General features: G+C 39.4%; 1 protein-coding gene across 1 annotated transcript in view; it reads left to right on the top strand.

Moving 5' to 3' along the window:
* LOC144074522 (transmembrane protein 132B) overlaps positions 1 to 21735 on the top strand; it is a 117815-nt gene extending 96080 nt beyond the window's left edge. The window contains exons 7-17 of the mRNA XM_077600993.1: positions 3673 to 3816; positions 10808 to 11034; positions 11942 to 12005; positions 12088 to 12219; positions 12833 to 12910; positions 13062 to 13124; positions 14035 to 14163; positions 16857 to 16985; positions 18063 to 18371; positions 18465 to 18733; positions 19792 to 21735. Of these exons, the coding sequence (XP_077457119.1) occupies positions 3673 to 3816; positions 10808 to 11034; positions 11942 to 12005; positions 12088 to 12219; positions 12833 to 12910; positions 13062 to 13124; positions 14035 to 14163; positions 16857 to 16985; positions 18063 to 18371; positions 18465 to 18733; positions 19792 to 20374 (2127 nt within the window). The 3' untranslated portion in view covers positions 20375 to 21735. The remainder of the gene's footprint in view (positions 1 to 3672; positions 3817 to 10807; positions 11035 to 11941; positions 12006 to 12087; positions 12220 to 12832; positions 12911 to 13061; positions 13125 to 14034; positions 14164 to 16856; positions 16986 to 18062; positions 18372 to 18464; positions 18734 to 19791) is intronic.
* The last annotated feature ends 368 nt before the right edge of the window (positions 21736 to 22103 follow it).

Raw genomic sequence — 22103 nt, 5'->3', positions numbered from 1 at the left:
GGCATTATATAATTTTTTTGCAGGGATCGGCTACAGCACCCATGTGAGGATAAGCAGAATAAAGAATGAAATACTGGAATAAATAAGTCAAAAAAAAAATATGAATACAAAATAGAAACAAGGTTAAAAAAAAATAAAAATACAAAAATATCTACAACCTTTCTTTAGACTATTTAAATACAAAACAGATTTAAAATAGAAATAAGGTTAAAAAAAAATACAAAAATATCTACAACATTTCTTCAGACTATTTAAACACAAAACAGATTTTAAAATTCCCCATAACAAAAAAATGATAATATTTAGACTGGGACAGATTTTTACCCTCAACCAATGAACCTCCTCCATTTTTTGGAACGTGACAAAACTTAGCAACAGACGATCGCTCGCTTATGTTTGAGTGTGTGCTTTTTTTTCTCTTTTTTTTCTCCCCAAGTATACGCACGCATTCACGCACAAAGGCCACTTGAGTACACACACTCAGAACGCGAAACACTTCACATGGCGTCTTTCATTCATTCATACTTTAAAAGCCCTCCGTTGTCATGGCAAACTCGCGTCTTGGGACTCCTTGAATATCCAATATTTTCTCGCAATTTTTTGTGTCCATCTAAAACATCTTATCTTCCTGACCATGAAATTTGCCTCAACACTTTGCTCCATATTATTATTTAATAAATCCCCCCCCCACCCAAAAAAAACAACAATAATCTAAACATTCATCAAAATGCCTTTGTCCATGCTATACTCGTCAGTACCATTTATAAACAGAAAGATCGAGCAGCAGGACCCAAATATTGAACGTTGCACAAAGTTTGCAAATCAATTGAATGATGCCATACAGTGCTACCGCATCATTTATGATGAAAAAAAGAAGAAAACTGTGCAATTGTCGTTAGGATTCCTTACTTTCTGACATTATTGTTAAAATACAATTTTTTTTCTCAATACGTGAGTCTTTATTTTGACAAACCGGGAAAAAAAGAAAAAACTTTAAAAATATCTGCTGTTTTCTATTGAGAAAAAAAAATATTAGCTTTCCACTATTTGAATGCGACCCAATACTTTGCTACAGGCAACAATACATTAGTGCAATGACTTGTGTGCATGTGCATGTGTGTGTGGGTATGTTATAATCTGTTTCATCAGTGTGTACAACAAGAACAACAACAAGAAGGCGACTTTAATGGACGCTAGCTGCCATCGCTGTCCACTTTCAGCCTGCAGTCAAGATAGCTGCAACACCGATGTGATCTTATCTCTGCATTAGAAATAGACACACACACTCACACACGCACACAAATGTGCGTACACACCAACCCGAGTAAACATCTTTCTTCCCACTCGGCCCGCAGGCGGAATCATTCGCTTGATATCGTCTTTCATCACCGTGCACTTTTTTTCTTATTGTCTTTGTCATGCCTTTAATCGTCTTTATTCCCTCATGGCCGCCCCCTCTTCATCTTCATCCTCATCCTCACCTACACCTGTTTTTTTTCTACATTTGCATAAAGCTTTTAGGACCCACGTGACAAAATCTGCATTTTCTATACACGGTGTCGTTTTCAGAGGGAAATCGCGTAAAAAAATACAATAAAATCAGTCTTTTTTTGTAACTTGAACATTTTGTAAGTAGAAGTGTACTGTATATGTAAATTCTCTAATTCGTTCTACAATCCTCACACAACTACCAACTAAATCCTTTAAAATTTGTCAAAATGTCCCGATTTTGTACATATGCAGTACTATATTATTTCTTTATATTTTGAGACTAGAAAACAAAGTTGGCAGAAAAAAGAGAAAATGTCCAGCAATAATAAAGACAAAAAAATCACAATCAAAAACTCAATTTATCTCCTTACTTTTTATATAAATTAAAATAAACCAGTGGTATATCGCAAAAAATAGTTATACAGTATATTTTATACAATATATTTACACTAACATTGCTGTAAAAATGACAATCAATCCACATTTTATTTTTGACAATCAAATATTTCAACGCAATTTATTCCCAACAATATTTTATCCTACAAAATTAACTCCCTTTAATTTTGGATAACTTTATTCAAATTGTGGTTATAAAATGACAATCGAAGGGCCAATTTTTCCTTCCGTAACACATTTCCGATTCTTTAATTAACTCATTTTTAACTCCCTTTAATTTTGGAAAGCTTTATTTAAATTGGGGTTGAAAAATGACAATCAGAGGGCCAATTCTTCCGACCCCATTTATGACATTTTTTATTTTTCAATGTCCAATAAAAACCCGTCGCCACTTTTCCCCGTGAACGTAACCCGGACTATTTTGTGGCAGTCCATTTTATGTTTATTTTTATGATAATTTATGAGTGTTGAATTGGCCTGGTGGGCCTAATAATCCCCCCAAACATGCCATCCACAAACAATAAGCCGTAATCACTTGCCCGTGAGTGTGGATAAATGTCCCCCTTTGCGAGCGTCCCGCCATCTAATCAAGATGGACGCCAGCACGCGGCCAATCGACTAATCGCACTCCGAGCGCCGAATATAATAATCGTATTTTCGTCTGGACTGTTTACGAGGAGATCACATATGGCCCAACTGTAATTAAGACTTCATACATATGGATTTTTTTGTATTTTTTTGTTTTAGGCTTCTTTTTGGCGGACATTTTGATCATATCAAGATTAGATCATAACTTTAATAGGACAGATATCGATTTTGCTACAATATATGACAACTTTAACGTCAATTTTGGGGCGTTTTACTTTGCTGAAGATGGAAAAAGCCATTAATTATGGCCAAATGTATCCTTTTTGATACATGAATTTAAAAGGGGATTTATGGCATAAATATAATGCAAATTTGTGACAAATTATATCTTTTTTCGTCTGCTTTTTCGGGACCATTAAACGTTTAGAGTTGAAATAGTTTTAATTGGCTGTCAATTATTTGGTGCAGACTACTGCTCTGTTTTAATTGGCTCGCGGCGATTTATGAAAATGTCCTTGCATATGGCCCACAAAAAAATATCTTAAATACAACCCACTTTTATTATATTTCTGATCTATAACGCTAGAGATAATACAAAATAATCCGAGATAATCACTTGAATCTGTTTTTCCCAATGTAGGAATGAGATTTTATTTCACAAATATTTGTTTTTTTAATCCAATCAGATTTTTTTCCTCATTTTGCCGTCACTGGATATTTAAAAAAATCTGGAAATTTATTGATATTATTCATGTCAAGCGATTAAGTGGAGGATGAAATTTGTGGTTTTAAATCAAAATATTTCATCAAACATGATATGAAAATTACAACAGATTTTTTGGGGGGAATGTACAAATTTTTTGAGTTTTTAAATCAAAATACATCATCAAACATGAGTTAAAATTAAAAAAGGTTTTTGGGGTATTTTCACATCTTTTGTGATTTTTAAATCAAAATGCATCATCAAACATGAGTTAAAAAATATATAACAGATTTTTTTCTGGTTTATGTTAACATCCTTATCATTGTCTTATTGATTTGCAAAGCCTTTTGTCGCATTTACTGTGAAAATAAATGTGCATATTTGCCCTAAAAAATCACCAAAAGTCTGACGGAATTCATATTTTGTAACTTATGACTACTCGAATACGTGCGAAATGGGATATGTAACCCGAATTTGTCACGTTTGTCTGTTAGGACACCGAAGTCTTGAACACGGCCATTCTGACTGGACGCCGGGTGGTCCTGCCTGTCAAACTGGTCACGGTGGGAACGGACGGCACGGTGAGGCAAGTGGACGACCAGCTCAGCTGCAGCTCGGCCGACGTCGACGTCCTGAAGGTAAGCCATGAAAAGACGCCGACTTTGTCTATGATGCTCCCCAAAACTCCTGAAAATTGTGAATCAGGGGGCGTCTTATACAAGATATATCGTAAAATCAATGATTTAAAGGCAATATTAAGGGTACGGCTTATATGCGGAGGCGGTCAATATGTGAGAAAATATGGTAAATGTAGGATGTCTCTGACTTTACATTGGGTTTTTTGTGTGTTGATGGAACAGGCAGGTCAAATGTGTAGTAAATTGTTAAGGTTTTTGATCAATCCAGTGTTCATTAAATCCAATTCACATTTTTTTGTATCTACTTTTTATTTTTTAGATCATTAGCTACAGTATAATCTTACTCACCTCGCCAAGATCTCGTTGGTTGAGATTTGAATTCACTTTGTGCAACAGCGCGTTTAACGACTTGATTCATTACGCCACCCGTCTACTGGAGAATGATGAATACGACGATGATGATAATGAAGATGATGCATTGACAAAGTGGGATAACTTGTCACTTTTCCACACAGACTTATTGTTGAGGTTTTTAGCTCACTTTTGTGATTGACAATTGAATTAGAGCGAGCACAATATTGTCGTTATCTTCATTCAAGACTATAATTGTCTTTGAAAAGAATAAAATGGTGTCTTTGATGCTCACAATGACTCCAATATATAAGCCGTAGCCTTAAAATTGCCTTAAAATGGTTGAATTTTACAATTTCTCGCATATAAGCCGCCCCCTGATTCACAATTTTCACCTCCATATTCATAGTTTTAATAGGGAGTACTAATGTGTTACTTTGAAGGGAAAATCTTAAGGAAAATCATCACGTATGCTATTTCTGAGATATGCTAATATGTGAGAAAATACTGTATTTGCAACTAGGACACACTTTGTATGATCCCAAATTATTTTTATTTCCAAGGAATTGTAAATAGTCGATTTGCATATATTGAGCAATGTCATTGGCATTAGGAATGAAACTTTTCGGTCAGTGGAACTCGGAGACCAGTCTGACATTGCGTGCGTCCGCTCCAAAGCGACTTTTGATGTGCGTTCAAAAAAAGCTGCCACCGTGGGAGCATGAGCAATGAGGAATTATGGGCTGTCATTCACCACTTGGAATCAAAACAAAGTCAAAACATTCAATCGGGGAGCGGGCTAGATGTTTTACTTTGAAGGGAAGGCAAACAAAAAGGGTTAAAATACAGTTTTTTTCTCCAGCTTTTCAAATTTGCAATTTGAAACATTTATCCTTTTTTTTCAATAAATACTAGACATTTTATTTTTCTAATTCTGACAAAAGTCCGAAAAATTCACATATTGCGTGTTTTTTTTATTTTATTGTTATTTTTTTAATGAGATAACAGGTTAAATAAAAGAAAAAGATAGACAATGGTAATGCAAAATACATTTTCAGCACAAAAAAAAAAGTGCAAGTCATTTAGGATTATGATGAGGCTTCCTTTTCACTTTCAGTCCACTTTTTTGAGTGGTTGGAAACGTGCATATAAAGTGATTATTACTGTACCAGTCAGCAAAGATGTGCACACACACACACACACACACACACACACACACACACACACACACACACACACACACATTATCCAAGGACATATGGTGTGTGTATGTGTGTGTTTGTGTGTGTAAAGATCACGCGTGTCAAAGCGGGCAAGTGCTTTATTAAATGTCGCTCGGATCAATTCTTAATCACCTTCGCGTCCGTCCGTGTACAAACAGCTCTCTTAAAACATACATTAGCACACAGGCAAACTTCCTCCAATCAAATTACGAGCGATAATGAGATGGGAAGTACGAGTCATCTAGTAATTAGCACAAGGACGCATAAATGTGGATTATGTTTCGGTTATTGTAGAATTTTATAACTGATAATCCTGATGTCAAGTTATTAAAAAAAAGGTAAGTAATGTGTTTTTTTTAAAGATATATTTTTGAGTCTTCAGAAAAACTACTGTATTTACTGGACTATAAGTTGCACTGGGTAGTTTGGCTGAGCCTGCGACTTGTATATGGAATTGTTTTACTAATAAATCGGTCAAAAAACGGAGAAAATAGATTGCATGCATTAATGGAGTTGTTTTTAGTTGTCAGAAATTACTTTTTAAAAGATTTTGAAAGATTTTAAAAGATTTTGAAAGATTTTAAAAGATTTTGAAAGATTTTGAAAGATTTTAAGACATTTTGAAAGATTTCAAGAGCCATTTTAGACTTGTTCTTTAAAAAAAAATCACCAACATCAATGACCTATAAATTTGGCAACAATTTCAGGGTGTCCCAGCCTGTTGCCCACAGTTGTCTGAGATAGTCTCCAGCACCCCTGCGACCAATGACTATAAATTGCACTTTTTTTGGTAGTTTGGCTGAGCCTGCGACTTTATACATGGAATTATTTTACTAATAAATCGGACAAAATATGGGGAAAATAGATTGCATGCATTTAATGGAGTCGTTTTTAGTTGTCAGAAATTAATTTTTAAGATTTTGAAAGATTTTAAAAGATTTTGAAAGATTTTAAAAGATTTTGAGAAGATTTTGAGAAGATTTTGAGAAGATTTTGAGAAGATTTTGAGAAGATTTTGAGAAGATTTTGAGAAGATTTTGAAAGATTTTGAAAGATTTTCAAAGATTTTCAAAGATTTTCAAAGATTTTCAAAGATTTTCAAAGATTTTCAAAGATTTTCAAAGATTTTCAAAGATTTTCAAAGATTTTCAAAGATTTTCAAAGATTTTCAAAGATTTTCAAAGATTTTGAGAAGATTTTGAAAGATTTCAAAAGCCATTTTAAACTTGTTTTGTTTAAAAAAAATAATAATTTCACCAACATCAATGACCTATGGATTTGGCCTCAAATTCAGACTGTCCCCAGCCTATTGCCCACAGTTGTCAGAGATAGACTCCAGCACCCCTGCGACCAATCACCTGGCGGACATTTTTTTCCAGCAAAAAACAATTAGCAAAGGAACTAATGAGACATGTTTTGGTGAGAGTTTGGAAAACACCAACGTAAATCTTTAAAAGCACCCTCAAAGACACCGTCAAAGACACCATCAAAGACACACGAGCTCGCCGACGCGTAGAAATGAGTGGCCTCTATCGCCGGCGTTATTGATCACATTAAACACGGCGGCTCCCGTCGGCCGGCGAAAGGAAATTGTTTTCATATTGAAAGTGTCACAGCGAGGGTGCGTTTCATTTGCGCTTCCGAGGACAAAGGCAACACCACGCCGAAAGAATCAATCTTCCATCTTTCCCCGCGCAGATTCCTCCGCTTGATTCATTTAGCGTTCCGGCGGCGACAGCTAGCGCTCGTGGCGTCAGCGCCACTTTAAAGTTTTTTATTGCGGGATGAATTTGCTACATCGCTTCGCCGTCAACATTAGCGCTTTATAGCCCGTATAGATTTTACTTTGCTGTGTTTGTGCACGCTCCACTTCTTCATCGGATTTCTTGTTAAAGGAGGGAACCACTGAGAGCGACCAATCACAAAAATGAGCTACAAAACAACAATGGCCATAATGAAAGTGGCATCTTTAAATGTGACAACATATCGAATGGGGCCGGCTTTGCTCGGGTTGTTAATAAACCTATTGCGCAGCTAGCAAGGATACATGACAGTCACGATTCATAACGATTACCGTATTTTCTCGCTTGTATGCCGTATTTGTCGCTAAAAAAAATTGACTGAATCGAGGGTACGGCTTATACGCGAATAAATTAGATTCGACATGCACAAAACTGCAAGGTGACCAAGACGAAACGCCATAACGCAAGACGATACTGTCATTTATTTCAAAATAGAGGAAAGATAAACCGATAAAACAGTAAATAAAATTTATTTTTGACGTCTATAAATGAAATTCAAGAAGAAAAAAACATATCTTGCATAAAATTTGAAAAATTTACTTGGGCCTGCCATTGCTCGCTCAGGGCGCCGGCATCTTAGATTATATTAGATTAGATAACTTTATTCATCCCCTATTCGGGAAATTTCACTCTCGCAAGAGGGTGAGAATACAGACACAGCAAAAAGACATTTTAGACATAAATAAATAGGTAATAAATAAGTTAATAAATAAATACCGTATTTTCACGACTATATGGCGCAACGTATTTTTAGCCGCAGTGTCAGTAACGAGTGCTATTTCTGTATTTTAAACACACAAAGGACGCACCATTTTTTTAGACGCATATATATTATATATGAATACCGAACCGCAATAGCGCTGGCTACCGGAAGCAGCCCCAGACTCTTTTTCCGGTTTCCGGTGCGCAGTGACTGCTGGGATATATAGTTCTTGCACGCTACACCCACACGCTAAAAACACGTTTTTAAAAGGCAACAGAAGCAAAACTGAGTTGGGTTGTACTTTATTTAGCCATTTTACAACTTACTCACGTCATCATCACCCACAAATCCATCAAAGTCCTCATTTTCTGTGTCCGAATTGAACAATTGTCCAAATGAGTCATCGAAAACGCTGAGTTTTATATGTTCATCCAGGCGGCCACAATCCATTTGCAAATAGTAGCTAGCTGGTAGCTAGCGTAACTTTTCCAACTGTGCTTTCCATGCTTCGTAAAGCTGTGTTGATGTCGATTGCCAGGCCACAATCCATTGGGTGTATTGACAAAAGAACTACATATCCCAGCAGTCACTGCGCAGTACTTTGTCTACGGGAAAATAGTAGAGTCGGTTCACCCTATCGACTGATTCATTTGATTTTATCGTGATAACAATTTTAGTATTGGTCCATATATAAAGCGCACTGGATTCTAAGGCGCCCTGTCTATTTTGGAGAAAATTTAAGACTTATGTACGCCTTATAGTCGTGAAAATACGGTAAATGAATTAAAAATCCTTACCTAGGGATTATAAACTAGACATAGGAAGTGTGTCCATAGCGGTCTAGTTTGTCATCCCTAGGTAAAATGGCGGCATCCTGAGCGAGCAAGGGTGGCACAAATGAGTTTTGTCACGTTTTATGCAAGATATGGTTTTTTTTTTTTCTTGAATTTTATTCATAGACGTCAAAATAAATGTTGTTAAGCATTATGGCGTTTGGTCTTTTTCACCTTGCAATTTCGTGCATGTCAAGTCTAATTTGTGCGCATATAAGCCGTACCTTTGATTCACTCATTTCTTTTTTTAATCGACAAATACGGCCTATATGCGAGAAAATACGGTGTTGGAATTTTGTGGATCTGTCAATCCTTGTTCATGATTTTGTATCACTTCTCTAACATTTTGGAATAATGTATCTTTCTTTGTTCTACTTTTACATTCCATGTTTAAAAATGTTCCCATTTATGTTCCACCACACTTTTTGAAAGCAAAACAGGAACGAGCATACGTGCGCCTTTTGCTGAGCTCGCTCGGCAAAAGTAAAAAGAAATAAACTTTAAAAGATCCGTCCAATAATAGATACGGAGTGAGCAAGTGTATTGTTTTGTGCGTGCGGGTATTTTGCTGAGTGTGAGCTTTGAGGACACTGAAGAATGGATTTAATCTGGGTTGCTTTGCCACACCAACCACGACGGGGAAAAAGCCAGATGAGAGGAATCGAGCGGCGGAGGGCGGCGGCCTCAACACTTCAACAAGTGTGCGCCACAAAAAGACCAAAAAGACGAGAAAAAAAACTGTCAAACCTCATCCGACAAACAACAAAACTTTTCCGACGCCTTCAAAACAACTCTAGTTTCATAATATTTTTCATAATAAGACAACTTGAAATAGAAACATCCAATCCCGCGCGTGGGTCGGTCTCCTCTTGTACTCTACAATTAGCGCTAGTTGCTAATTATAAAGCTAATTGGACCCGATGCACATGACAGGCCGGGTCTCTATATGCGTCATTCTTGGCAAAGTTGCCGCAATGTAGCATGCTTCGGCGCCCTTTTCTTCTTTGGCGTTTAAGCCATTAAAAATGCAATATACTTCTTCGTATTAACTTTAAAAGCGTTTTCTCAGTTGGCCGTCTTGCGGTCTTAAATAAAACGTGTATATGTGTGTGTGTGAATTAGTAGCCTTATTAGCATAGGGATATAAGTCAACTGTGGCCCCAATATGTCTGTTTGGGTGCCCTCATAGTGTGTGTGTTCAATTTATACATGTGTGGGGTGTGTGTTTTGTCACTTGTTATTTAAATGAGACAAAGACATCATAGAACGTGGAATCGTATTTGAAGTTAGAAGTCGCAGCTGATTTTATAGTGGTGAAAGTTTGTCAAGAAAGTTAAAGCATGTTTGGCTAGTGCAGGGGTGGTCAAACCGGTCCTCGAGGGCCGCAGTGGGTGCAGGTTTTTGTTGCAACCGATCCAGTAAAGGGACTTTAACCAATAAGATTTCTTCAGAAAACAAGAAGCACCTGACTGCAATCCACTGATTGCACTTGCAGGAGATTGGTGAAAAAGCGGCTTCTTTATGGGTTGCAATGAAAACCTGCACCCACTGCGGCCCTTTGTGGAATAGTTTGCCCACCCCTGGGCTAGTGGGCAGTTTTATCCAACTTTACAACGTCTTTTTCTTGAGTGTGTATCCGTTTTTGCTACCGCAACCAAAATGGCGCCGTTCAAGTGGCAGCCAGTGGCGGTAGCTCCATCCACTCTTGTTCGTGTTGTGTTTTTGCTGCTTTTCTGTCTTAATGATTTGATTTGGTGATTCTTAATGATCCCATTTACTTTGCTTTGCTTTGCTTTGTACTTTGTGTTTTTGCTTTGTTGTTCTGCTGCCTTTGCGACTGTACTGTCTAACATGTAACTATGTGGTTTTTTTCTGTATCTGCATTCCCCCCTTCTTGCTACTGTCACAATTAAATTCCCCGAATACGGGATGAACAAAGTTATCCAATCCAAAATCAGAACCAAGTGGACCATGAAGTTTATCCACGACAACCAAATATTTCAACATATTTGTTCGTAACGTCCACAATGTTAAATTGAGGCCGGTTTTGAATGTAGCTTTTTTTTTTTCCTCGTTCAGGTGTCGCCCAACTGCGACGAGGTTGTGGTGAACGGCAAGGAGATCCGCGGGCGCCACGGCGTGTCCGTGGCCTTTGCGTACATGCACTTGACGGCCAAGCTGCCGCTCAACGTGTGGGTGCCCAAGCTGCCTCTGCAGATCCACGTCTCCGACACGGAGCTCAGCCAGGTCAAAGGTTGGCGCGTGCCCATCGCCCCCAACGGGCCCACCAACTCCAACAGCAGAAGGTGATGACTTTTCAACGTAAATTCCAATGTCTCATTACATTTAAACCCTTTCAAAATATCACAGTGTTCCCTCGCCATTTCGCGGTTCGACTTTCGCATCCTCCATGCATCGCAGATTTTCTCCGTTAATAGCTAATTTCAGTAATAATATGTTCAATAACATCAACTCGATTTCATGTGGGCCGGACGATTTTAGATCTAATATTTAGATTTTTTTAATAAATGGATTAAAAGAACTGGATCAAAAGCCCTAAGTATTCGTTTTTTATAGATATAAAACTGTTTATTTGAAAAAAAATCTTAGTAAGGGAAAACATCTAATCATTTGTTTTTCATTTTAAATTATTATTATTTTAAATTATATTCAATATTAAAGTGGAAAACCGAAAATATTTGTATATATTTATTTTTAGATTTTACAAAATGCTTTTTGACCTAAAAACACAAAAATAAAAAAATAAATTGCAATTATTGATTTAAAAAGGGGGAAATCAGGAAATTCACAATGAAATTTCCTGAATATGGGATGAATAAAGTAATCCAATCCAATCTATAATCTTAATTTGAATTTGAGCCTAAAACCCTAAAACAGAAAGTTGGCACTCATGATTTACTTACTCGGGCCGCACAAAATGATGCGGCGGGCCAGATTTGGCCCCCGGGCCGCCACTTTAACACCTGTGGTATACATATATATGGTTCCTACTTAGCCGAAAATTGACTTCATTATGGAACGGATTAACCGCAGAAATTGAGTAAATACTGTATTTGGTAGCGTATTTTCACATCATTTTGTTGTTAATAAATACAAATATAAGTTAATGAAAGCTGAATTCAAACATACCAATTCACAGTGTTTATGGAAGACTCTAAAGTAGCTATTTTTAAAGATGAGTTTTCGTGGCAGGCCGACGAGAGACAGCGATGATGACGAGGACGACGAGAGGAAGGGCAAAGGATGCACTCTGCAGGTTGGGAATTTCCTTTTCTGGCTTTTTTGCGACATTCCACCTGAAAGGAAATGACTTGACTGACATCTGACTTCTCTTCCAGTACCAGTACGCTCTGGTGAGGGTCCTCACCCACTTTGTGGCCGAGCCCGCCGACCCGGGAGGGGAGGTGGTCCACATGCTGGGCGCCGACTGGCAGGCCGACATCACTCACCTTGTCCTGGACCAGCTCAAGGTCCATAAAAAAAATATCATATCTTATATAAAAAGGGCTTCTTTCCCATCAGTATGTTTTATCCGTGGTTTGTTAATAATATAATCTTTCTAAAAAAAAATTATTTGACTTAATCATGTTTTGAAATGCAACTCAGAGCATTTACCGTATTTTCCGGAATACAAGTTGCACTTTTATTTATAGTTTTGGACTTTTACTCTTTTATTTGTTTCACTCTGATCGTTATGCTGTGTTTTTCAAGCTAAAGATATTTTGAAAAATGCAAATTATACTTTAACAGGTGCTTATTTTGACGATAATGACGGTAATTAGTTTCATTTTTCTTCATCTCATCTGTAATTTGAAGCAGGTGAAATATTTTTGGGGTATGACATTTTAATTTGAAGTATTGGACCGTCATTTAATAATGACAAACGATTAGATATCTACAAAAGACTGTCTCCAATTTATTTTTCAATTTGTATATTCAAATTATTCATGTTGTAACAAGGCCATTTAACATCATTTTGTATAACGACTGCCCACTTTATTGCGTAAGCCTCCCTAATGTAATGATAGAATGTAGTGTACATTAGGAAGGTGTACCTAATCAAGTGACCGTTGTCCTACAAAGGTGGAAGATGAACGTATCGCCAAGCTGGTGGACGGCCGGGTTCTGATTGGACGGGACTTGGGCATCACCACCATACAGGTGTGTGCAACACACGAAAAGGGAAGTTAACCTGCATCAATCTGCATGTTGCAGTCACCATTAGGGAGTGTGATGTCAATTTTGCCTGACTTGAACAGACTATAATTGTTGCTATCTGTTAGCTAAATGTTGTCTCGTCCTTTGTTGCCAGGTGTTGTCGCCTCTGTCCGACTCCATCCTCGCGGAGAAGACGGTAACTGTGTTGGATGACAAGGTAAAAATACAAAAAAAGTGTGAGGAAAACACTGTTCATTAGGACAATAAATGTCAAAGTTGTGTGATAATCTATACAGTAATCCCTCGAATATTGCGGTTAATGTAGACCAAACATGGCCGCAATAATTGAAAAATCGCAAAGTAGGGTCACCCCTATTATAAATTTAAAAAAAATATTCAGTGCTGAGTCCTAGTAGAAAGAGTGGCTTCCACTTAGTTCAGTTTCAGTGTGGATTTTCATATTTTTATGAACTTAAAAAAATATATACATTTTTTTCTTCAGTGCTGAGTCCTAGTATAAGGCAGAAGACAGGGGAGTGGCTTAAATTTTCACATTTTCATGAACGTATTTTTTTTTATTAATAGCAGAGAAAAATTACAAGTAAATTCGCGATAAGTGAAGTCACGATAATCGAGGGAAGACTGTACAATTGTACCTCTACTTACAAATATTTCTACCTACAAACATTTCAGGTTACAAAACCCAAGTTTTTCCAGTGTACACAAACAAGCTCCAAGTTACCAAATCCCCCAAAACATCTCTTTATTTCCTGTTTTCATTATTTAAAATTTGTGAATTGGACATCTAGCGCCGCCAAAAATAAACTGGCTGGCCCTCGTGAAAACTAATTGCCACGAATATGACTCACAAACCAATCAGAGTTTGACGCCCAGCATATAAATCCTCACATTGGAGCTACTTTTTCCTTTTGTACTCCAGCACCACCATCACAACTAATTGACAGTGAAAAAGCACAAAGTACTCGAAACCAACCGAACAAGCGCGTCACAATATCCCGGGTCACGTGACCTCAGGCTCCACGGGCCGCGTTGACAATAATAATAGGAGCGTTCGCGTCCGGGTCACGTCGGGAGGGTGAATGAACGTCCGGTCCTCCTGCGCTCAGGTCACCATCAGCGACATGGGGGTCCAGCTTGTGGCGTCTCTGTCTCTCAGCGTGGCGGCCGCCGGCGGGAATTCGCAAGCCGTTCAGTTGACGGCCACCGCCAGTGACCTCATGCGCGCACCCAAACAGGTATTACAAATGACGCATCTTGTTTTATCAGCGGATTAACACATGTTTTTGAATTTTAGAAAAAGGCTGAAAAGTTGTCCATTTTTTAAAATTAGATAACTTTTTCATTCCGTATTCGGGAAATTTCACTGTCACAGTAGCAAGAGGGTGAGAATACAGACACAGGAAAATACATTTTAGACATAAATAAATAGGTAATAAATAAGTTAATAAATAAGCATGTTGCACGAAATATATATATATATATATATATATATATATATATATATATATATATATATATATATATATATTATTTATTTTTATTTTTTATTTTTTGTAATTATTTTACTTTTTATTATTATTATTTTTGGGGGGAATAATAGAACAGTGGTGGTGAACAAGTTAGACCAAGGGTGTTAGACTCGGGTTGGTTCGCGGGCCGCTTTAACGTCAACTTGATTTCACGTGTGCCGGACCATTTTAGATATAATATTTAGATATTTTTTTTATAAATGGATTAAAAGAACTGGATTAAAAGCCCTGAATATTCAGTTTTTTGTAGATCTAAAACAATGTTTATTTTAGCTTTTTTTTTTTAAATATATTTTTAGATTTTACAAAATGATTTTTGAACTAAAAACACATTAAAAATGGATTAACAATGATGACAATTATTGATTTAAAAGGGGGAAAATCAGGAAATGTAACATACATCTATACTCTTCATTTTAATTTGATCCTAAAACAGAAAGTCGGCACTCATGATTTACCTTCCCGGGCCACACAAAATCATGCGGTGGACCAGATTTGGCCCCCGGGCCGCCACTTTGACACAAAGTTAGACACAAAGAGCCAAAAATGTAAATTGTGAGAGCCACATCTTACGTCAAAAGCATCTTTTAAAAAATCCAGTCTGCCAAATTATTTTTGTTCAATATTTTTTTTTTTTTTTTTATGGCTCAGGATGAATTTAAATGTTTTAAGAGAGAAGAGAAACATGAAATGAGGCCGAGAAGAACCGCAGTATATACAAAATCTGACACAAGAAGCAAAGAGCCACATTCATTTTGGCCGGGAGCCGCATGTTTGCCACCACTGTAATAGAATGATAAATATATGAAGGGTTAAGGATGTCCCGATTGCCTATTTTTGCATGTGATTTAAGTTTGAATCACAAAATTGATTTATTCATCATTCATTTTCTGAACCCCGCGTCCTCACCAGGGTCGCAGGGGGTGCTGGAGCCTATTCCAGCTCACCCGTAATCGGTGGCCAGCCAATCGCAAGGCACAAGGAGACAAAGGACAACCAATCATAGCTAGGAGGAGTTTAGAGTCTTCCACCAGCTATCTTAGCATGCATGTTTTTGGGATGTGGGAGTTAAAGGAAGTACCCGAAGAAAACCCACGCCAGCCCAAGGAAAACATGCAAACTCCACACGAACCTCCGACCCCAGAATGTCTTTTTCCTCCCTTTTGAACAAAGCCATCTGTCATTAAAGCCCCCCAAAAAGGGTTAAACTACCACTACAAAGTTAAAAACTAATATGTGGGAAGTTTAACATTAAAATGTGACTCCACATGTTGTATTTCGATTTTTTTACGCGGTCAGGATTGTAATATTTGCATTTCCATGACTACATATGGAAGAAAAAATTGGAAATGGGAGAGTTTTTCATCTCCCACAGGGCTTTTTTTTCGCCCAATGAAACTTGAGATACACACACTCCCCCGCGCACACACCGCCATACACACCGAGTTGACGGCAGGTCGGCGTGGAAGGAGAAGCCCCGAGGTTGTAATCAGTGAATCCAAAGAGTAATCCTGTGCTGAGAACATCTCTTGCTGCCTATCTGCCTTACATGATAATCACTTTCTAATTAGCTTCATGTCTAACTTGCAGCCACTAACTGTCGAAGTGGCTGAATTTTTTTATTAGTATCTTAGCATCTTGTTCCCGCCTCTGCTGTCATTTTAGCCTACCCGCGTTTGCCCTCTTGATTGACAGGAAGCGGCTCGTTGCCATGACGAAATGTGTCCGCATTATGAGTCAATGGGTTTGTTTCTTCGTCTTAATTTGGCTTGTGGGACACATTCATTTAGTGTTAGCACACTAGGCGACCAATCCAATTGGAATTTAATCCAAAGATTTATTATCTAGTACACGTGTGTCGAAGTGGCGGCCCGGGGCCAAATCTGGCCCGCCACATCTTTTTGTGTGGCCTGGGAAAGTACATCATGAGTGCTGATTTTCTGTTTTAGGATCAAATTCAAATGAATAGTATAGATGTATATTAAATTTCCTGATTTTCTCCCTTTTAAATCAATAATTCTAATTTTTTAATCACTTTTTTCGGTGTTTTTAGTTCAAAAATCATTTTGTAAGATCTAAAAATATATTTTTAAAAAGCTAAAATAAACATTGTTTTAGATCTATAAAAAACGGAATATTCAGGGCTTTTAATCCAGTTCTTTTAATCAATTAATTTAAAAAAAATCTAAATATTATATCTAAAATGGTCCAGCCCACGTGAAATCAAGTTGACGTTAAAGCACCCCTGGTCTAGTACATACATACCGTATTTTCTCTTATATTCGCCTCCGAATATAACCCTTAAAATTGGTTTAAAATCAATGATTTTTTACGATTTCTCGCATATAAGCCGCGTAAAATGTTCAATGTTTTTCAATTACGTGCCATGGCCTTTTCAGGAAGCCGCCATCAGCGCTTGGATCCATTACAGTGACGGCTCGGTTACGCCTCTCGACATCTACGACCCGAAAGACTTCCTGCTGTCTGCAGTGTCATTGGACGAAAATGTCATCTCCGTAACCAATCAGGTGAGGGCTCCAAAATCCAAAAAGTTAGTCCTGAATAATGTCCTATGTGCCCTATGTGAGCAAATATGTGCCGCGTTGCGTTTGCACATTTTTTATCGCTTAAAAAAGGGAATTGCAATCATTAATAAGAGGACCAATGGGGCGAGGTTGACAGATATGAGTCAGTCTTTTAGCTTACTTAGCCATGGAGCCCAAATGTTATGGGTCCTTGTGATATTTTTATGTAGTACCGTATTTAGTCACATATAAGCCGTCCCGCGTATAAGCCTCACCCTTAAAAATTGCCTTAAAATTTTTGAATTTTACAATTTCTCGCATATAAGCCGCCCTCTGATTCACAATTTTCACCTCCATAGCATAGTTTTGATAGGGAATACAAATGTGTTACTTTGAAGGGAGAATCTTCACGAATCAAAAGCACTTGATTAGGGTCAATATCATACGCAATTATAATTCATCCAGTACCGTATTTTGCCGTTTAATATACCCGAGTATATTAAATGATTTTTGCTTTTTTGACCCTCCCGTTTGTGCGCCATTTAATATACCCCTGCCGTTTAATGTATATTAAACGGCAACTCAGCTTTTTTTTGCCAAGATTTGTATGGTGTTCATGGGGGCATAATTATAGATACTTAAGTTCATGAAAATTCCAAGTCAGACTTTATTCAGCAGTAAGAAGTTTTAGTCTGCAAAACGTTGCTGCACCCCGTCACGGCATAAAGAGTGCGTAGTGGATCGTACCTTCCCGTTTGTGCGCCATTTAATATACCCCTGCCGTTTAATATACCTGGGTATATTCAATGGGGGGTTATATTAAACAGCAAAATACAGTAATGGTTGTTTTCTTACTGCAAAACTGAAAATAACCAACAAATTGTAAATGTTACTTTACCGAATCTAATGGTGAAAGAGTATAGCCAGTCTTGTGCACATATAAGCCGTACCCTTGATTCAGTCATTTTTTTAGTTACAAATACGGCTTATATGCGAGAAAATACGGTAGTTCTCACAATTAGGAAATCGGACACTTCACCATCCGGTGGGCAACTGTACGTCTTCCTGTTGCTAAACCAGGAGCAACAGTGGCCCGTGGTGGTGGCGGAAGGGGAAGGCCGGGGTCCGCTGGTGCGGGTGGAGATGGTGATCTCCGAGACATGTCAGAAGTCCAAGAGGAAAAGCGTACTGGCCTCGGGTCTCGGCAACGTCGCGGTCAAGTTCGGCGCCTCGCGTGGCGACGGCAAAGGAGGTGACGGAGACGGAGTTCTCGAGGGAGAAGACGGAGAAGACAATGGCACCGAACGGCCCAAAGTCGGCGAGGGGACGGAGTGGAACTCCAAAAGCGTGGCGGTGGCTGTGGAACGCGAGGAGGGAGCCATGAGGAAGGTGGGAAAACACCCCCCAAAATAACGGAAAAATACCACACAGACAAACGACAACCATCAATTCTGACTTCCCGATGCCACGTCCAATCATCAGGTCAGCCTGACGACAAAGAGCACCGTGACGCACCGGATGTCGGGCGGGAAAGCGGGTAGCGGCGGTCGGGCCGGCGCCGGGGGTCCGAGCCAGGCGGGGGACTACGCCAGCTACCCGGCGCAAGTGGAGGTGCCCGGGCCCGCCGACGGAGAGCTGACGCAGACCACGAGAGGACTGTCGGATCTGGAGATCGGAATGTACGCCCTCCTGGGGGTCTTCTGTCTGGCCATACTTGTCTTCCTCATCAACTGTGTCAGCTTCGCCTTCAGGTACTGATTGAATTTTCAATGTGTTAAAGACCACCTAACTTGAAAGCAGCACAGACGACAAAATTCTTATTTTCGAGGTGGACAAGCCGCTATTTAGCTCATTAAAGAGATAAGGAGATGGCGTAAGTCATTTTGAATGTACAAAAAAATCTGCAAAAAACACAGCCTGCCTGCTATTGATGGTTTCAAAGACGACGTAATAGGGGAAGTTGTCGTCTTAAGTCGGATTCTACCATTAAAGTCGAAATTTACAGCAAATGGAAATTTAAAAAAAATTAACAAGATGCTGTACTTAGCATTATTGCATCCATCCCTCCCAACCTCACTCATTCCAGTCAGGCACGTGGTGCATTTAAGGCCAGCCCAGAAAACACAGCCCTCAACACATCAAGAAGCATCCATGCTACCCTGTACTCGGACGTTTGGTCGCCGGACGTTTGGTCGCCGGACGTTTGGTCGCCGGACGTTTGGTCGCCCGGACGTTTGGTCGCCAGACGTTTGACAGTTTACTGTTGAAACCAGTTCTCAAAATTATATTCATGAGAGAGGTAGTTTAATATCTAAATATTTACTGTTGAAACCAGCTCTCAAAATTATATTCACCCGGGCGACCAAACGTCCGGGCGACCAAACGTCCCGTCACGATGCTACCCAATTCCTTACATGACTGTCCTTATTCAACTGTTAAGCGAAGCGTTGTTTGACTTTAACCACAAAACCCCATTTGGCTACATTTTGGTCTGAAGGCGTCCTATCTTAACCGACCTACGTTGGTTTTTCTCCTCCATTCCCTTGCTTGGTTTTCATCGTAATTGCCATTTTTTTTTTATACCTGAACCCAAAAGACCCAACTTTCATCTTTGTGGCCATATTTTGCAAAAAAAGCAGGGTGAAAAGCCAAAGGTGCTCCCGGGACACAACCACAAACAAGCGCTATGCGCTAGCTAAGCAGAAACTCCTGGCGTCATGACGTCAAAACGCCATAGGTCGAGGACATCATACCACGCCCGATGAGTCAGTGCCTTTTTTTTTAACTCACTATGGGATGTCATCCTCAGGTACCGTCACAAACAGGTACCCGTGTTGGAAACGGGCGGCAACATGAACCACGCCCACGATTGGGTGTGGTTGGGCAACGAGGCCGACCTCCTGGCGGACCACCCGGACCCCACGGACTCGTGTCCGGGGCCGATGCCCGACGAGTGCACCACCATCATCGACCGCGGCGAGGACGCCTACGAGGAGAGCAAGTACCTCCTGAACGGGGCGGGCGCCGTCTTGGCCGTGGCCGCCAACAGGGGCGGGGGGCCGCACCGGGGCGTGTCCCGGAGCCAGACCTTACCCCGGTCCCTCCAGGATCCCCACCAGTGCCTTTCCGCCATCACCTCCGCCCGACACGACCCCGAGCACCTCAACAACTCCCCGAGGGCGTCGGCCAAACGCAAACGGGTCAAATTCACCTCCTTCGCCACGGTGCTGCCCAACGAGCGCCACCAGGGCGTGGGCGGCGGCCCCTACGCCAACCCCTCGGTCCTTCTCGGAAAGGGCGGCGAGGACGACATCAAGTGGGTCTGCCACGACGTGGACGCGGGCCAATCGGAAATCAGGAGCTACATGGAAAGGCTACAAGACAATTTGTGACTAAGCGGGAGGTAAACGAAAGACCGGGAGGGGATGGGGAAAGGGGCGGGGCTTAGGAGTTTCTCCCTGACCAATCAAAAGACATTTTGTGCTACGAGATGGGGCATGTTGGGTTGGGGTGAACCCGTGAAGACAATTCACCTGTGATGCCTTTGGACGGAAGGGTGCACAGGAAGGATCAATGCAAAAAGGGGAGGAGACACAAACAGGAAGCGGATGTCGGCTTCACGCAATAAAAGACAACAATTCCAAATGGGAGGAAGAGGAAAAAAGAAAATAAACATTTCAATTTGTAAGGCGTGCCAGGACAATTGTACAAAAACGACCATCAACTGGGCCCTTTTGTTGCCATTTCCAGGAAACCATTGTGCTTTTCACAATAAGAGATGCCATTTGCATAAAAAAAAGAAAGAAACAAAAAAAGAAAACACAACACATGTTATTTAAGTTTGATCGCCTTACACGAGGAAATATTTTTGTTTTGTGCTCAATTTTTCTGATACGTACATTTATTTTTTGGGGGTCATTTCCTGTCTTCAAAATTAAATCATTTAGCGGTAAAAAAGGAGGTAAGAGGTACTCAAACTTGCACAAGTAGTGAAAGGAAATTAAAAAAACAAACAAAAACAAAGGTTTTTTTGTAGTCGAGTTAAAACGCAAGCGCTATGTTCCAATTTTGTCGGCTTTTCACAATAAGAGCCCAATTTGCAAAATGACATTTTATGATGTCATTTTTACCAATTGTACAACACTAGTACAAAGAGTCAGATTTATAGTCTTATTTTAAAATTTCCTATTGTTTTTCTTGTCATTTCCTGTATCGACACAGCCATTTCCTGTTTCCAAAATCAAAGACTTTTCATCTAAACTTAAAAACTCAGACTCAAACTCGCAGAAATAGCAACAAGAAGTGGCTTGACTTTACGTCATTTGAAACTAAACACTTCCAGTCGACCACCGTTTCAATGACATCACTTCCTGTCGAAATAACCCCTCCCCCTAGTTGGGTGAAAAGACTGTCTACTTCCTGTTGGGGGGAGCTATCGTGTAACCACGGACCACTCTCTAGAAGTATTCTTTTTTAAACTTTATTTTGGAATATATAGTCTGTTTTTCCTTGTGTTAGACTTTTTATTTTAGAAAAATAACAATTATTTATTTAAATTAAGCACTGAAGATAGTTTGCGGGGAATGCACATCAATTGTGGGGTTGTTTTGTGTTTTAAGCTCAGGTGACGACGCGGAGAAAATTGGCCAATAAAAAAGACGGCATCGTTAGGACGGCAATATTTATTATTTGTAAACTTGAGTCAGTGCAATGTAATCAAATGTTGTAAATAAACAGGATCAACAACAACAAATGGTCACGAGTTGCCAGTTTTTCACGCATTTCTCTTTTATTTTATACGTTTTGAGCCCTGCGATTGGCTGGCAACCGAGTAAGGGTGCCACTAGTTAGCTTGGATAGGCTCCAGCACCCCCCATGACCCAGAATTTTACCTTTTGAGGTGTGGTCAAACTACGGCACAGGTGTCAAAGTGGCGGCCCGGGGGCCAAATCTTGCCCGCCGCATCATTTTGTGTGGCCCGGGAAAGTAAATCATGAGTGCCGACTTTCTGTTTTAGGATCAAATTAAAATGAAGAGTATAGATGTATATTAAATTTCCTGATTTTTCCCCCTTTTAAATCAATAATTGTAATTTTTTTAATCATTTTTTTCTGTGTTTTG

This window comes from Stigmatopora argus, chromosome 5 (assembly GCF_051989625.1).
Source record: "Stigmatopora argus isolate UIUO_Sarg chromosome 5, RoL_Sarg_1.0, whole genome shotgun sequence".
Lineage (NCBI taxonomy): Eukaryota > Metazoa > Chordata > Actinopteri > Syngnathiformes > Syngnathidae > Stigmatopora > Stigmatopora argus.
Note: the sequence above shows the minus strand (reverse complement) of the source record. Positions and strands in the feature narration are given on the sequence as shown.